General features: G+C 36.7%; 3 protein-coding genes across 5 annotated transcripts; all 3 read right to left on the bottom strand.

The window, feature by feature from the left end:
- Nucleotides 1–37: 37 nt before the first annotated feature.
- si:dkey-17e16.9 (hydroperoxide isomerase ALOXE3) lies at nt 38–5,591 on the bottom strand. Its single transcript, XM_059526410.1, has 15 exons — nt 5,037–5,591; nt 4,421–4,574; nt 4,093–4,297; nt 3,610–3,691; nt 3,394–3,516; nt 3,203–3,306; nt 2,911–3,083; nt 2,679–2,822; nt 1,850–2,047; nt 1,579–1,665; nt 1,338–1,507; nt 1,040–1,161; nt 852–952; nt 586–756; nt 38–491 (listed from the first exon to the last, which is right to left on the bottom strand). The coding sequence occupies exons 2-15, from the start codon at nt 4,568–4,570 to the stop codon at nt 312–314; spliced, it is 2,010 nt and encodes a 669-aa protein (XP_059382393.1). The 5' UTR covers nt 4,571–4,574; nt 5,037–5,591; the 3' UTR covers nt 38–311.
- Nucleotides 5,592–5,725: 134 nt separating this feature from the next.
- LOC132117247 (small ribosomal subunit protein uS12m-like) lies at nt 5,726–6,602 on the bottom strand. 2 transcript variants are annotated; one of them, XM_059526411.1, is made up of 3 exons: nt 6,444–6,602; nt 6,277–6,344; nt 5,726–6,185 (listed from the first exon to the last, which is right to left on the bottom strand). In XM_059526411.1, exons 2-3 carry the CDS (start codon nt 6,323–6,325, stop codon nt 5,803–5,805), a joined length of 432 nt encoding a protein of 143 aa, XP_059382394.1. In that variant the 5' UTR covers nt 6,326–6,344; nt 6,444–6,602; the 3' UTR covers nt 5,726–5,802. The 2 variants fall into 2 exon arrangements, with proteins under 2 accessions (XP_059382394.1, XP_059382395.1); XM_059526412.1 differs by having other exon boundaries at nt 6,277–6,350; nt 6,444–6,601.
- A 2,720-nt stretch (nt 6,603–9,322) lies between these two features.
- On the bottom strand, nt 9,323–13,942 carry LOC132116727 (neuronal PAS domain-containing protein 4B-like). 2 transcript variants are annotated; one of them, XM_059525600.1, is made up of 8 exons: nt 13,734–13,942; nt 13,158–13,312; nt 12,958–13,060; nt 12,569–12,860; nt 12,381–12,490; nt 12,135–12,270; nt 10,202–11,598; nt 9,323–10,108 (listed from the first exon to the last, which is right to left on the bottom strand). In XM_059525600.1, the coding sequence occupies exons 1-8, from the start codon at nt 13,906–13,908 to the stop codon at nt 10,083–10,085; spliced, it is 2,394 nt and encodes a 797-aa protein (XP_059381583.1). In that variant the 5' UTR covers nt 13,909–13,942; the 3' UTR covers nt 9,323–10,082. The 2 variants fall into 2 exon arrangements, with proteins under 2 accessions (XP_059381583.1, XP_059381582.1); XM_059525599.1 differs by having other exon boundaries at nt 9,323–11,598; nt 13,734–13,921.
- Between the last annotated feature and the right edge of the window lie 2,907 nt (nt 13,943–16,849).

Consider the following 16,849-nt stretch of genomic DNA (forward strand, 5'->3'; position numbering starts at 1 on the left):
CTTTTAATATGTTTATTTTTTTAAACATTAGTATTGACAAGTGAGAATTAAAACAAAGTAGTTTTAAAAATATATTTGTTCAAAATTTAATCTTGAATCATTTAGAAATTTTAGATGTTTCAAATCAATATTGACAACTGAGACAATCTACAGTGAACTCAAAGTTAAAAAAAAGTTATATTTATCTGAATATTACAGTATATAGCAAGTAAATATCCAACATTTAAATATAAAAATGATTCTACATTTGGTTTACAGTATATTCAGTATAAGTATATTAAAACATGATGTTTTAGAAGTCTTCAGTCAAATCAAATGCTGACACTGTTGCTGATGTTACCAGGACACATGTATGTGTAAGGCACTTGGAGCCCTTTGTTTCTATCATTGATGGACTCACTAAGAAAGGACAGTTCTGCTTGAAAATCTCTGATCCTTTTTTGGAGAGCCATCTGGCAAAAGTAATCTTCCGGGTATTGCCCGAGTGGAACCTGCATAAAAGATTAGAGATGATTTGTAAAGATTTTCATGTACAATATATGCAAAACATGGGATAATCCAATCAGTCGAGTAGGAAACACTCACTAAATCTGATGAGGGTTTGCTCAGGAGCCAAAAGACTGATACTAGATATGCAGAGGTGTTCATGTCAGGGAGGGTGTCCAACAGGGTGTTTTTGTCAGAGCGTCCCTTAGACGTAGGAGGTGGTTGTTTTAAAGAGCCAGGGGAATTGGGAAACCAACTACCATAGTCAAACTAAGTGCAAATATGTGGAGAACAAAATAGAATGTATGCAACATATAATACATTTAAGAATAAGTAGAATCATTTTAAGTTCAATTTTAACTTACCTGTCCTGCTCTGAGAGCTGAATGTTGAGCTGAAACTGTAAAGATCACCATGGTCACAAATTTAATGACCTCCTCTACTGTGCTAAAACACTGAGGTATTCCTAAATGAGAAGAAAAGGAACACTGATGATTAAAAAACTATTATGACATCACAGCTGTGATAACCAAAGCTATATCATCTGATTCACCTGTGCTGCTCTGCTCAAGAAACCCATGGATAAAGATCTCCTTGATCCAGTCCTGGAGTTCAGTGTCCTGCTGCACATCACTGTCATTCTGGTAATACAACTCCACCATGCTTCTTACAAAACTACCAACCCATACCAAAAGCAACAAAGGCAACTGATTTGTATTGCATACATTAAAGAAAGCCTTCAAGAAGCCATTAAATAAACATAACGAGTGATTTGATGCAACTCTGAGTTATTATTCTATTTTTTTATATATTTTTTCTGGTGCACATATAGATAAAAAAAATCATGTTACTCATTTATGAAGCTCCAGAGCCGAAATCCATCCTCTCTGTAAAAGAAGTTGGGAATAGATTCTAGTCCACGGTCATTGATGTCTTCAGGCAAGCAGAGAGAACTGTAAGTCAGGTCCGAAAGTGCCTTCCTCATGAGATTGGTCATCCCTTCATCTCCAATACTAGTATTCTGAAGCGAAGATTATTTAAAAAATCGTCTTTAAGTTCAAAAATGAAATAAAAGCAATCCTGAATCAATACCTGAGTGACAGCTCCCTCAGGACCGAGAAGTCTATTCCGAATAAGAGTGTTTATCTGCAGGGTATAACGTGTGTGTGGCACCAGCAACTTTGAGAGAAACACATACATGAGTTGTGAGTGATGATTATGATCCAGTTTAATGCAAAATGTTATGCATTGTTCAGATGTTTACTGATGGACTGGACTTATTTATTTGGCCCATATATGTTTTTGCAGACGTATTAAAGAAGTATAGCCACAACAAACAGTATACCACTCGTATCTTGAGTACCTTATGTATAGCGTGAGCTGCCGGGAGGTTTCTCATTAATGACACTGTAAAGGTCTCAGCCAGATGGGTGCGCAGATAGAAAGATGACTGATGCTCAAGACAGTCGGCGTTCCTCACATAGAGTTTGGCGAGCTGCCAGTCATACTCTGAGTCGCTAGGCAGGAAAACTGGATTGTCCTCTGATGCCTGTTGCTGCAACTGAAACACAGAATGGGAAATAATTAATCATTATCTGTAAAATTAATTATACAAGGATTGTTTTTTGTTTATTATGTTACTGACCATGTCAGCCACACATAAGTTTTGGATTGATTTTTGTATTTTTTGAATATTTTTGTATTCAAATTTGTATATTTATGTTACATTGTATCTATTTGTTTGTTAAGTTTTTTTTTTTTTTTTTTTTTTATGAAAGTGGTTAATGTGGGGTTAAAAAAATTGCCGTTTGTAATAAGCTTTTGGTAATGTTTTGGCAAATATAAAAACATAACAAAAATTTAAATAAATAAAATAAAATAATAAACTGAATTAAATGAATTTACCCCATTTCGTTCTTATGTTTTTATTTTATTTATTTTATAAAAGTTTTTTATTTATTTATTTTTATTTTTATTTCAAGCTTAAAAAATAATTTTGTTAGATTTATATGTAAAAATAAGAAATAGCCAGTGGGTTAAGATTAATATTTTATAATTAAAAATACTTTATTCAGATATACAATTCTTAATATATTATGCAATTTATGCAATGCAATGCAATGTACAAATGCCAGTATTAATGTACATATTTTATAAGTTTAAGTTAATGAAACCCATCAAATCTACTGTACCTGGATGGCAATAGTCAGAAGTTTGCCCACTTGGTTCTTGTACAGAAGGCAAAGTGGAGCCGCAACATACTGCTGCTTCCCATTGATGAACTGAGTTGATAAATCTGCCAGCCTTTTATAGTCACATAAGAAAATGTTTCCTTGCTGTTGAGTTTAAAAAAATAAACAGATAATTGCATACATATTTTGAGAGCATGGAGAGTTCAAAAGAGCAAATTTGATATTGTTTTACCTTCATCTCCAGAGTAAGGGAAGTTCCACTCTCTAGAAAAGGCTGCACCATGCCATTAGTAACGGCAAAGTTCAGAGGAAGCTCAGTGCATCGACGGAGCATCATTGGATTGGAGCCATTTAGGAGCTGATATCCAAAAAAATCATCATCCATCCAGTGCTTCTGCACATATTCTATTATTAAAAGGTTGCAATAACAAAATTGTCACAGTTTAACTTCACTCGTTTCACATCAAACACATCTTCTAGTGTCAACACATCTGTGAAACAGATGACTTTAGCAGCCATCTTACCCGAGACAGCAGTTCTGGATGACCAGAAGGCACTCTTCATGTCTTCCATTTGAACCCTTTGATCCGTTTTTTTCACTAGTTTCTTCATTTTGATCTCACCAAGCCTAGAAGACACATTCATCATTGGTGTAAAGAAATGACCAGACAGGATTTACTAACACTTATACTAATACATGTTAGGTAAAACTCACGCAGTGGAGCAGTTGAAAGCTAAGTCCATGTCTTTAGTGAAAGAGAAGCGGACCACTGAGGGAAGAGACAGGGGCTCCTGAAAAAATGCATGCTGCGGAAGACCTGTTTTAAACTCAGTCCACCTCGAGGAAGAAGAAGGTATGCAAAGAGTTACACTAAACCAATGAAGAGGCCACAAAATGATGCAAATACACATCTTACTGGTGCAAACTTACTGGTACACTTGTTTGTTAAGCTTTAGCTCATTTCTTCTATGCTCTTTCAGTTGTGAATATTTTTCTTCATAGATGTGTGTAGCTGTCAGACAATTTAAAAGAGTTACTGAAATGTATGTAGACAAATAGAACATTTTTGAAGAAGTGTCTTATGCTCACCAAGGCTATACTCATTTGAATAAAAAAATCCTGTTAAAATCCAGTAATAAAGTGAAATATCTTTACAATTTAAAACAACAGTTTTCTAATTTAATGTTTGAAAATGCAATTATTACTTTGATAACAAAGCTGAATTTTCAGCAGCCGTTACTTCAGTCTTCAGTGTCACGTTCCTTCAGAAATCATTCTAATACTGATTTGCTGCTTAAGTAAAATTTCTTATTATCAAAAACAGCCATGTTAATAGTTTTATGATAAACATGACTTTATATATATTAAAAAAAAAAAAAAAAAGACAATGCAATAACAGATACGTATACAAACCTTTGGCCTCTCGCAGCTCAATCACTTCCCCCTCTCCCATCCAGCGATAGCATGGGAAGTGGATCACATCTTTCTCAGGGGTTCTTACATTCACCAGAGAGCAGAACCAGTCATTCTCTGGCAAGAACATGAAATGATTTTTCTCGAGTCTGATGAGCAGCAGGTTGGCAAGAGTGAAACTGGTAATCACTTTATACTTCACTCTCTAGATTTAATAAAAATGCCACAGTTAGAGAAATTGATGGCTTATTTCAGTCATGACTTTCCTGAGCACATTAGAATTTTTGAAAATGTAAAAATTAATATAAGATGTAAAAAAATATCTTACCATTCCAGTCTTAAAGTCTCTTCCATAGCCGTTAAGCTTGGTCCGCTCACTCACTCCTTGTGTGCCAATCAAAGTAATGAATATATTGTCAAAAGTGCCTGCATGGGTCATGGAGCCTGTGGTCACCTCTACATCATATATGGCCTCCATTGCTCTGAGAATCAATACAAGATTATGTCTTGTTTGCTAGTAGAAATATCTAAATATCCAGTTTATAAATTGTGAAAGTATTTTGTAAAAGTATAATTCACCAATTACATCCTGTAATACTTTCTTTTTTTCTGCGGAACATGAAGAAACTTGCTTTTATCCATAGAATAAAAGATACCAAAATGTCTTTCGTGTTCCTCAGAAGAAAGTCACACAGGTTTGGAACAATAACGTTTTTATTTTGGGGTGAACTGCCACTTTAACAACAACAAGAACAACAAAATACTTGCAAAGCAAACTTGCTAAAGATGTTTTTTTTTTTTTTTACAATGCGTTCTGTATGACATAATTGTTTAGTATATGCTGGTGATATTATTGTAAGCATAACCCTCGCTAAATATAGTTACATGTAAAATTACAGAACATACAAACGTATTTTATCATGCACTTTCGAAGAAAAAAATACCTGGGGTTGATGTTGAATCACAGCCTGAGAGTTGTTGAAGTCAAATGAGGAAAATCTAAAGCCTAGTAGTAACAGGACCCTGCCAAACTGGTTTCTGGCTTTCCAATAGTGAAAAGCTCAGACCAGTATTACGCAAAACAAACTGCTGATAATACTACGAGTTGTAGCCTATCATAACGTGACATTCCTACAGTAAGTATTTCCCCCATCAATGACTTTTGGCCCGTTAAAACATGTACATGTACAACTTACATGTAGTTGTTTTAGTTGCACTTACTAACAGGGTTTTAAATAATTTTTACAAGTTCTTTTACAGCAGGAACGGACGACTTCTCTGAAGACAACTGTTTCTTGTGAACATGATTTCTTTAGAATTCAATCATTTTTGGCATTGTTTGCACGGCATGTTATATCAGGCATGCAGATGACATTTTGTACAAAACGACAAACCAACTCATAATCGGCTGTTAAACACAAGTTATTTAACATGTCCGGAAATAGTAAAAGTTGAGACAAACACCTCTTACATCTGCCAAATCAGCAAAGTTGATCAGCAAAGATAACATTTCTTGCAAAACAAGACACAGAACCAGAAATACTCCTTGAACAAACTCAGTGAAAATAACACTACAGAATCAGATCACTGTTGGATTGGGATATCTGTATGAATTAAGCTTGACCATCATTACTTACATTTCAGATCGAGTTTATTTGTTGGCATCCAAGTTATTACAGTCATATATGCAGTTATACACAGTTCTAGTAATTACTGTTTCTTCTTCACAACATGTGCACAGTCATATTTGCCCCTGACCACAGTGATTTTGACCCCTGGTAAGTCCTGTGTTCTCCCTCCTTGTATCAGCACCACATTGTGCTCCTGGAGGTTGTGTCCTTCCCCAGGGATGTACGCCACAGCTTCTTGACCGTTGGACAGACGGACTCGTGCACACTTGCGGTTGGCTGAGTTGGGCTTCTTGGGTTTCCTGATCATGGTCTTCAGCACTACTGCTTTGAGCTGTGGATGCCCATAAGTGGCACTGATCTTTGGAAGAGGTGGGGGAGGTCTGCCCTTACGGTGCATCTGATTGAGAGTGGCCATGGTCCTGGTGAACACAGGTCCAGACCAGAAAGGTGCAGAGTGTGATGCTGCCAAAACGACACAATGTAAAGTAGCATCATTGATTTCAGTCATTTATTTTAATAGGACATTAATCAAAATTCTGTTGCTGAGGCTTACCCTGTAAAACAGACGACAGCACTGGTTTCAGACTTCCAAGAAAAGACATTTGAATTCACCTGTAGGAACTGTAACTACAATCAAATCATAAGATGTGTACAGGGTCACTATGAATGATGGTGAAACACATTGCGCTAGTGTAAAATTATTCCTTTCCTTTAATTTACCTGTATGTACGTTATGTTAAAACAAAGTGTAAAAGGTTTCTTAAGTGCTGCCTTTAGTTTTCAGTCCAAGGAAAACAGGACTAACTCTTTCACCCTCACTGTTATGTTACCGACATGCGCGTCGCCATATTGAAAATGCATTGAACCTGAGGAATCTTCCTCGATCCTGGACCAGTGAAAGACAGAACTGCTTAATACCGCCATCTAGTGAATCACTGGTAAATGGTAAATCTAGTACTAAATGTTAAACGGTTTTTTACAAATAAATCAAGAGGTGATTTTAAGTATTTCTTATATTCTTGGGCGGCAGTGGTGGTTCATGTAGGTTGTCTACAACCCCAACAAACAAACAAAGTCTACAACAACAAAGGTTGGTGGTTCAATCCCCACCTCCACCTGACCAAGTCCTTGAGCAAGACACCTAATCCCAGCTGCTCCCGACGTGAATGGCTGACACCACAGTCGGTGTATGCTGAGTGAGTGAATGGGTGAATGTGAGGCAACTTGTAAAGCGCTTTGGATGGCCAAGGGGTCTGTTGAAAGCGCTATATAAATGCAGTCCATTTACCATTTATATAAATTGCCATTAATACAATTAATAATAATAAAAAAAAAAAGATTTGAATACACTTCTTTTGTGATGAACACGTCTTAAAATATGAATTAGGAATTATTTAGATATTTTTGTGGGGCTTGAAGAAAATATTTCTGTGGTGTAACTTTCTGGAAGTTGTATGACAAGTTTATTCAAGAATGAAAATTCTGTCATTATTTACTCACTTTCAAGTTGTTCTAAACTTGTATGAGTTTTTTCTGTTCAACACAGACAAAGATATTCTGAAGAATATGGGAAAACAAACTGTTGATAGTCTGAATTTACTTCCATATATATATATATATATATATATATATATATATATATATATATATATATATATGGATTTCAATAGCGACAATCAACTGTTTAGCTACACATGTTCTTCAAAATATCTCCTTTTGTGTTCACATAAAGGAATTCATACAAGTTTGAAAATTTTTTGCGTAGGTCTAAATCTTAACTTTTTTATTTTTGGGTGAACTTTCCCTTTTATGACTTAAAAGGACACTTAAGTGTGTATACTTTCATGGCTGTGTTTCCTAACACACTTAAAGGTTAGTTCATCCAAAAATGAAAATTATGGCATAATATTAAGGTTGAACCACTGATGTCACATGGACTATTTTAAGTATGTCCTTACTATCTTTATGGGCCTTTAAGATGTCAGTTACATTGCTGTCTATGTAGGGTCAGAAAGCTCTCAGATTTAATCAAAAATATCTTAATTTGTGTTCTGAAGATGAATGAAGGTCTTACAGGTTTGGAGTGACATAAGGGTGAGTAATTAATGACAGAATTTTCATTTTGGGTGAACTAACACTTAAAGCACAAAAAGTGCACTTTACCATAAAATTATATTTAATAATGTAAAATTAAATTTAATAATGTAAAATTAAAGGTGACCTACACGTTGTGTTGAACACATGCAATTAAGCATCCTACCTAAACATTACATTCAGTTTGCACTAAACCGTATTCTTTTAAAGTACAATATTTTGATAATAAATACTCTTTTTTTCACAAGCATTCTATACAATTTCCATTATTGACCACTGAACGTCAGCACTGAGCAGTCTTTATTGTATATACTGACAAATCAAAAGTGAAGACAATGAATAAAGTTTCATGTTGGTGCACTGCAGGCCTTCGTGAGTGGAGGAGAACTGAGGACATCTTCTCAAGCCCCAGGATAAAGACAGCTTGCCTACTTATTTCAAAGGTTTGTTTTTAAGTTTATCTGCCAATATAATTTATTTGTTGAGAAAATTGTTCTTTTGATGTTGCACCCTGGCATTAGAGCTTAAGAATAAAAATGTTTTGTAAGTTTGAATAGTATACAGACAATGTAGGTAGTTGTTTTCATCATACCTTAAAGAAAATAAAATGAGCGCATCTTAATTTTTGCATTTCTATTATGATTTAAGTGGGCACGGCCTGTTTGTGTGAACATATCTGGAGGATGATGAAGAGCGAGAGAGCAGAGAAGGGAGAGACGAGTTAAAGAGGTAAGGGTGAGTCATAAGGAGAGAGGGTCCTAATGAATGGGATGGTATCAGTGAGAAAGCACAGATGTGTAAAAGAGGGAGGATGAAAAGAAATTCAGCTGACTGATTGGAGGATTGGGAGGAAAGCAGGATGAATAAGCACATAAAAGTGCTTGTGCACCTTCCAAGCGCTCCCCATTCCCTCTTTTCCTCCTCTTTTCACTCCCGTCTATTTTTATTCCTCTTCATTGCTGAAAGCGCATCATTCTCACAAGGACAGCAAGTGAGGACATAAGAGAGTTTTATTCAGATGAAACTCGTGGGGTATTTCTGGGCATGGTCAGCACAGCTGACTCGATAAAAAAGGTGCGTAACTGGATAACTGAAAAGCAAACAATGATTTAGGGGCACCAGAGGTGGAGATTGCGAAAGGAAGATCTCGCTTCCCCAGCAACAAGAGGAAAAAATGGAAAGACAGGAAAGGCCATATAGGGTATTATCGTGAGCTTCCAGGTATAATAGGAAAGTGTGGGCTGACTATTCACTGTACAGCATGAGTTTGTGGACATACGCATGTGTGTGTGTGTGTGTGTGTGTGTGTGTGTGTGTGTGTGTGTGTGTAGGAGTCTAATTGTCTCCAATGTGCCTCTGAGTCAAGAGCATACGTCAGGAAAAATAGATAGCACCTCATCATCTGCGTCAGTCGGTCCTAGGAAACCATGGAGACACACTAAAAAGGCAGTGAATGAAAGGCAACAATGGAGGGGGCAGCAACAATGAACACACACCGATGAACCTTGCTTTGATGCATTTAATTGACTCTCATATACATATTTGGAAAACAAGAGCACATCAAATTCAAGGATATTCTTTGTGGACAAGAACAAATAATACATTGAATGCACTCTTAAAAAGAAAGGTTTTCACAGCAATGCATAGAAGAACCACTTTGGGTTCCTCAAAGAATTTTCAGTCAAACTTTTTTTAATTTCAAGAAAATTTGTATATCTACTAGATATATCTACCTTTCATGCAATTTGAAGTGTCTAAGGTTCTTCAAGGAACCATTAATGTCAGTAACCTTTAATTTTAAGACTGTAAGCAAATCCTATATTGTTCTACAAACAAAGGACAAAACATAAAGGAATATTGTTTATTATTAAGTTTTCTCTATGGTTTTCATGCAATGGCACAATGAAGAGCAAATAGAAAGAGAGTATTGTAGGTAGGAATCAATCCTCTACTTGATCGTAGAACTCTACGATGGTTTAAAGATACACTTGTGATTCATAAACATATTCATTCAGTAAAACACAGACTTCACTATAAGTGAATACAAAGTGGCAATTGCCTTAATGTTACTTTAAGTACGTTTCCCCAAAGTGACAGTCCAATATGAATAGGATGCATGTTCATGTGACTTCATGATATTGAAATATAAACATAAATAATCCTTTTTTACACACTTTGTTTTAAATCTACCACATTATCCCAGAAAAATAGCTTTGTAAAAGATGACAATATGCCATACTTCATTGATTAAGTCACAGACTTATGTTAAAACATGTGATCACTGGTTCCATCTGTAGGAAAGGAGAGAGAAAAAGCACAGTTTAGACAAAAAAACTTTGAGATACTGACATGCTATAATTCCAAAAAATGCCACCGTTTCTCACCTTGGTAGAAGATCTGTTGCCCGCTTTGATGAGGGAGTTGATACAACTCATCTTGCTGCCTCTCGGCAGGAGTCATCGGGGCGGCTGCCCCAAACACAGGTTCCATGGTGACCAGCTCCTCTAGCAGGGACTGAGCACAAGGCAGAGCAGGAGTGAGGGCAGGAAGTGCAGGGGACCCTGGGGTGGACATCGTCTCCTCATCCTCGTCAGGTCTCTCGGCTTCCTGCAGCCCACCCCTGGCCATGCGATTACAGTGCGTCGGCTGGACGCTACAGAGGTGGTTTACAACATTCAGAGTCGCCATCTCCTCCTGCGCATGGACAGGGGAGCTGCGGCTCGGAGAGCACTGAGTGTAGGATGGCGCTGATGAGTAAGGCGAGGGAGGTACGGGGGAGGTGGATGGCAGATTTGGAAGAGGGATGCCATCTACTGCTTTCTCCTCAAACATAAAGACATCAATGTGAGCCAGCGAGGAGTTTGGGCCCTCAAACGATGCGTGATGAGGGGGAGCCGATGTGTTTTGTGGGTGGCTGTGACAGAAACCTTCAGCTAAAGTGCTAATGTACTGAGCCAGGAGTGAGATCTCCATTCGTTCTCTTTCTGAATCATCTTCCCGAGGGAAGAAACTCAAACAGGGTTTTTTAGTCGGTGAGGCCTCGGGGGTTAAAAGGCCTTCGGGGTGATTGTGGAATGGGAAATGGGGGACGTCGATATACAGAGGTCCTCTGATCTCCGGCAGCACCATGAGAATGCATTCATCACTGCCTGGGCTGTCTGGAGTGGGCGGTAGTGTTTCGTATAGGCGTTTGCGGCAGTGTTGAGTAGGGCCGATGCTTGCAGGAAGGGGCACTGAGGTTATAAACTGCCTCATTTTGACTACATTGCTATGGTCTGATTTAAAGGTCTCATCACCAAACATGAAACTCCCCCCTCCGAGTCTTGGGGTGTAAGGAGGTGTGCAAATGAACTCCTCTGAGCTTTGGCACTTAGGAGGAGGTTTGAACGGAGGAAGGGGCGGAGGGGCGACATGAGTTTGGGGAACTGCAGAAAGACTCGGGATGTTGCTTTGATGTTCAGGGGAAACAGTCATGGCTGATCTCCACATCTGGTGACCGCCATGAAGTTGTGGATGGCTCTCTTCATCGTGAGAAAAGCCCTGAAGAGGGTCGAGTGCCATGCTGGTTGCAGAGGTGCTAGGGAGCTCCTCGGAGGAGCTCCGGCAAGAAGTGGTGAAGCTGAAGTCGAAGGACTGGGAGGACAGGCCACCGCTGCTGGGTGTGAAGACCTGGTCCGGGCTGGACAGGGAGTCGGAGCTCTGGCGTGTCTCCTGGTACAGGAGAGCCAGCTGGTTCTGCTCTGAATACAACTGCTGACGCACCGACCAGGCTTCAGACTCACTGAGAGAAGGGTAGAGAAAATCACAGATTGTTAATTATTTTATAAATGTGTTTAAGATAGATTTTTTTGAAAAATAAATACTATTATTATAAATTATAGGATTTAAATATATTAACTATAATAAAAATTCTCAATAATAATATTAAATTGTATTAATAATAAATTATTATTTTTATTATTATTATATTAACAACAACAACACTTAATATTACTATTATTAATTTTATGAAAGACAGTAAAAATTTAAACTATTTTTAATTGAATAATAATAATACTTTATATTACCATTATTGAAAATTTATTAGAAACATAAACAATGATGTCACTATTATTAATATAATAATAATATTATATACAATAAAAATGATTATTATTTTACAATTATTATTAATAATAATAACATTAATAATAATAATGTATGAAAGTATGTTTAATCAAATTAAAAATCAAATTATTTAATAATTTTACTACAATTGTAAATATAATTGTTTTTATTTTACAGTATATTAAGCTTAAAAGCTGGTAGCCTTTATACCTTATAACATAGTTGTGGCTGTTGATGGGATATTCTCCATTCTCCAGCTGAAGAACAATGTAAAGCCAGACCCATGAATGATCTGCTGCCTCTACCTGGACCACCATCTCCACCTGCCTCTCTCCACCTTCATGCACTGAAATAGGACACATTGGCCAATTAACAAACCACATGTACTAGACCAGATTTTTGATATATGGTTTCAAATTTAAAAATGAAAATAAATGAATAAAGTTGTGTACTCACACAGGGTGCAGTGTTGTGCAGAAGCGTGAGAGAGATCACGAGGATGAATCAGACTGTACCATGAGTGAGAACGTAGAGTCTCTATGTCATAGCCGAGGTACAGGCTTACACTGTCAGAGGGAGACAACAGGATTATTCCCTCACTCTCAAATACATAATCAAATACCGACAGGGACATCATACGGTACCTGTCCTGAGCAGCATGGATTCTCATGTCCCGGCTGTGTTGAGACTGGAAACAGGACAGGAGGAAAGACTGCTCCGCAGGAGGGGTGGGGAGAGGATTCCTAGCTGACGAAACTTGAGGGACACTGGACTCCAGCGGGGAGCAAAAACACACCCATACTGGATTGGAGGTCCAGTAGGAAGATGTGTGGTATGGAGGTGTCAGACAGCATGCCCGAACCAATGTCAGTTTGTTGCCTGATCCCTGTCTCCTTACAAACTTTGAAGTGCTGAAGCGGCAGCGAAACAGACGGTCTATTTAAAAAAAAGAGTAACAAATTATGGGATAATTTTTTACATCATGTACAATATACCTCAAAGTATTTAGTGTCAAACCAACAGTGTAAATGACCTGTGTCAGGTGTGGTGATTGGCACAAGGTTGCCTCTCATGATGAAGTGGTCGGCTGGGTCTATTATATCATACACGCTGTCACCCTGAGCCACCAGGTCCACCTGAACAAAGCCCAAATAATTATTTTTAGCATGCCCCAGTACCTAACAAAGTACTACAAAGTTAGATGAAATGTTTATTTTACAATTTGTTTCTTACCATGGAATGGCCAAGGTGCTCTGCGACATTGTCCGATAGATACAGGAGTTTTCCTTCACTCGTCAGCACTAGGAGAAACCCTGGTAGTGTGTGCAGCAGATCCGAGAGTTCTGGCAAAGACAGGACGCTTCCGCTCACGTCATGACCTGCTGCCACTGAACAAGACAAAACATGGAAATCTCAAAATAAAGATCTGCATGTACATAGTACAAATTCTTTGTCTCAAGAAATAAGGAAGTAATCTAAAGCAACATCCACACAAATGGTTCAAAATCAGCACCATAGACAGAGACCAGCAACTTTCAGAACTCTGGACAGAGACAGAGATTCCTCAGAAATGACATGTCTGCTTTATGCTTGTAAGATAAATAAATAAAGGTTTTAAAATGATTTCGATTCAGCTTTTTATGTTCTTTAGAAAACCGTGTAATGGTCAATAACTTTTTAACCTTTCAAGAAAGCAAATACACTGAAGAGCTAACACAACATCCATAACTTTATATTCGAATGGCAACTCATGAACTCTGTATGATCTCTCAGTATCATTTTCAAAACCCTTTGTTAAGTTAACCGTACCTTGAGAGAAAAAGACGGACTTTCTTATGTAAATGCAGGCTAGGGACATGATGTGAAGGTAGGAAAGACGAGCTTTGTCGGCATCTGAGATGGGCAGAAGATCTTTCAAGTTGCGAATTTCTGCGTTGATTTGATCCCTCCGAGCCTTTGATGCTCCTTTAGTGGACCGGTACATTTTGTCGCCACCAAAAAAACCGTTGGAAAGGATGAATAATCTGAGTAAAAACTGCCTGCGGTTAGAGCTACTCAGCCATCATTTGGGGCAGACGCCACTTCTTGTAAGTGTCGGATAATATCTTTAAAAAAAAAACTACCCAATAATTGAGAAAAACATTTTTTCTTTGCCCATATATCCTCTGTCCTCTCTTTAGTTGTATGCTATGGATCTCTATCACTTTCGCGTGAAGCTTCTGAGGCAACATTGCCCCCAGATCCTTTATATAGAGGCGCCTGAAGAAATGTTGGGAGGGGGCGTGCGTAAATGGATTTAAATCTGTTCTCCAAGTATCTCTGCATTTTGCTGCTGTGATAGTGACGTAGGATAAATATGGGATCCCTTTCAACGCATAAAGCCAGATTTGGACAAATCTAGACGAAGGCAGTTGTCCAAACTCTCCACCCTGTTGCGCGCTCAGAGCAGGTGCAAAAACAGAATTTTGTTGCTAAATGCTGTTATTTGAGGACAGGGTTAAGAGTAAGAATTTATAGGCTATCTCATGTCAATGCATTTCAGTGATATGTTAATTGAAAACTGTGGTTATTGCTTCTTCATCAAAGTATCTAATTAGTAGGTGTAGTAGTAGTAGCTGATAACTCACAAACAGCAATTAGCTACATCATGCCACCCATGCGATGAAAATAGAAAGCAAACAATAACCACGATTAAGAAAATAAGTGTTTTATCCTACGACTGCCCCCACACACAAAATGATCGTTGAATTACAATTTTACAGCAAACTGCAGTTAAATCAAGAGACGGATCATGAATATTGGCTGTGGTGGGTCATTCCATCAAACAGGTTTACAGTTCTGAAAACGATTTCTTGTATGATTATAAGAGAAAATTTATTGGTAAATATACTGTATATATATATATATATATACTGTATTATATGTTGTAATATACTTTTAAGTTTAAACAAGCCATGTAGTAGTATATTGTTATATTAAAAATACGATTCATTTTTAAGATCACGTTCGATTTTTGTTTTGATATTTTTTCAAAATAGCATTTAAAAAAAAATATATAATTTAACTACAGAAAATAATGGTAAGATCGCCCCCTACTGTCAAAACATATTAAAACTATGTTTTTCGAATACTTGATAACATGAAAAAATTGTTTAATAAAATAAATGTTAGAAATAATAAGAGAGATACAAATAATTGTAATATATTTAAACATATTTATACTTTTAATAAACAGGCCACAAAATGTAGGCTAAGTCATGCACATGGTTAAGCATTAAGTTGATATCATTAACAGTATTAGCCTACTGATTATTAACAAATCAAATTTTATACTAGGAGTTTAAATCTCTTGAGAAAATCATTTTACATTTGAAAATTCAATATAACTCATATTCAGTGTTTCTATTTCCTTTTTTCATTTTTCTTAGTAAACTTGCATGTGAATAACGAAACAAAACAGAAAATAGCTTGCACTGGAAAGAGAGAAAGAGAAAGAGAGAGAGAGAGAGAGAGAGAGAGAGAGGAAGGGGAAGATAAAGAGAAATCAGTGAATGAACAGTTTGAAGGACACTTGTCTGGTTTTACAGTTTCTTCTTTGTGTTCATGTTTATTTTAAAACCAGAAGAGTCAAGGTCCTCACTCTTTTATTGTAAAGAACAGGGATAATCTGTTGCTTGGCAACACTTCTTTTAAAATTATTTTTTAATTCATAATCTGGAGCTCGAACTCAACAAACTTTGTTTATCTAAAGTAACATGTACTAAAAGGCACGTGCCATATCACTTGTAAACAATATATTGTGATAAAGTGGGATCTTATCTGCTGAGCCCTTTATATGGCCAAATTATTCTATTTTCATCCCTATGTGCTTTGATCATTCATCTGTGACATCATGACCTAGCCCATTGATTCATAACAAGAATGCATTTTACTGTAGTTAAGAGCTTATTAAGACTTTAGTTCCATACACTTCGAAAAATAAAGGCTCTTTTTTGGCATCCATGGATTTCATTTAGAACATGAAACCTTTCAATCACATTAAAAGTCAAATAAGGTTCTTTAGATATTTAAAATGTCCCTCATGCTACAAAGAATATACTGTATATATATATATATATATATATATATATATATGTATATATATATATATATATATATGTGTGTGTATATATATATATATATATATATGTATGTATGATTTCACTCAAAAATAAAAAATAAAATGCTGAATGGGTGCCATCAGAATGAGAGTCCAAACAGCTGATAAAAACATAATAATAATCCACAAGTAATCCACATGACTCCAGTCTAACAGTTAATATCTTGTGATGTGAAAAGCTGTGTTTCTTCATTTATAAACAGTGCTTATCTTATAAACAGTGCATCACCTGATTCAGATGGGACACTTTTTAACTACAGAAAGAAATATTATGGCTAAAAGAAAAAAAAAAGTTACTAACTTGATGAATTTCTTATGTCTGTCCTGAGGATTATTTAAATGCTTTTATCTGTTCTTATATAATAACTTTAATTCTGACGGCACCCATTCACTGCAGAGGATCCACTGGTGAGCAAGTGATGCAAAGTTTCTCCAAATCTGTTCTGATAAAGAAACAAACTCATCTATGTCTTGGATGACCTGAGGATGAGAATATTTTCAGCAAATATTTTTTTTTTCTTAAAATCTTTTAAGAACTGCTCATTGAAAAATGATTTGGGGAACCAAAGATGTTTTTATGGCTTCTTTATTTGTAGAGAAGTGTATGCATACATTTGGTGTGTTTATAAAAGTTTTAAACATCGAACAGCGATCGTACGTGAGCTAAGTTCTCGCCTACACATCTCCTACGGTTGATGAAGCCTGTTCAAACTGCAACCTTGTAACTGCGCTTGTTTTTTTTCTTTCTACTTAGTCGTCGCTCAGG

The sequence above is a fragment of the Carassius carassius genome, chromosome 36 (genome assembly GCF_963082965.1).
Source record: "Carassius carassius chromosome 36, fCarCar2.1, whole genome shotgun sequence".
In the NCBI taxonomy this organism is placed as follows: domain Eukaryota; kingdom Metazoa; phylum Chordata; class Actinopteri; order Cypriniformes; family Cyprinidae; genus Carassius; species Carassius carassius.

Bases quoted from the DNA above. Each gene is read 5' to 3' on its own strand.
- LOC132117247 (XM_059526411.1), bottom strand. From the start codon at position 6,325: ATGTCTTTTCTTGGAAGTCTGAAACCAGTGCTGTCGTCTGTTTTACAG. The intron at 6,186-6,276 runs GTAAGCCTCAGC...TCGTTTTGGCAG, and splicing joins GCTGTCGTCTGTTTTACAGG to CATCACACTCTGCACCTTTC.
- LOC132116727 (XM_059525599.1), bottom strand. From the start codon at position 13,908: ATGTACCGGTCCACTAAAGGAGCATCAAAGGCTCGGAGGGATCAAATC. The intron at 13,313-13,733 runs GTACGGTTAACT...TGTCTTGTTCAG, and splicing joins GTCCGTCTTTTTCTCTCAAG to TGGCAGCAGGTCATGACGTG. The intron at 12,491-12,568 runs GTACCGTATGAT...TCCCTCTGACAG, and splicing joins ATCCATGCTGCTCAGGACAG to TGTAAGCCTGTACCTCGGCT.
- si:dkey-17e16.9 (XM_059526410.1), bottom strand. From the start codon at position 4,570: ATGGAGGCCATATATGATGTAGAGGTGACCACAGGCTCCATGACCCAT. The intron at 3,517-3,609 runs GTAAGTTTGCAC...TTCTTCCTCGAG, and splicing joins CTTAACAAACAAGTGTACCA to GTGGACTGAGTTTAAAACAG. The intron at 3,084-3,202 runs GTAAGATGGCTG...TTTTAATAATAG, and splicing joins ATCCAGAACTGCTGTCTCGG to AATATGTGCAGAAGCACTGG.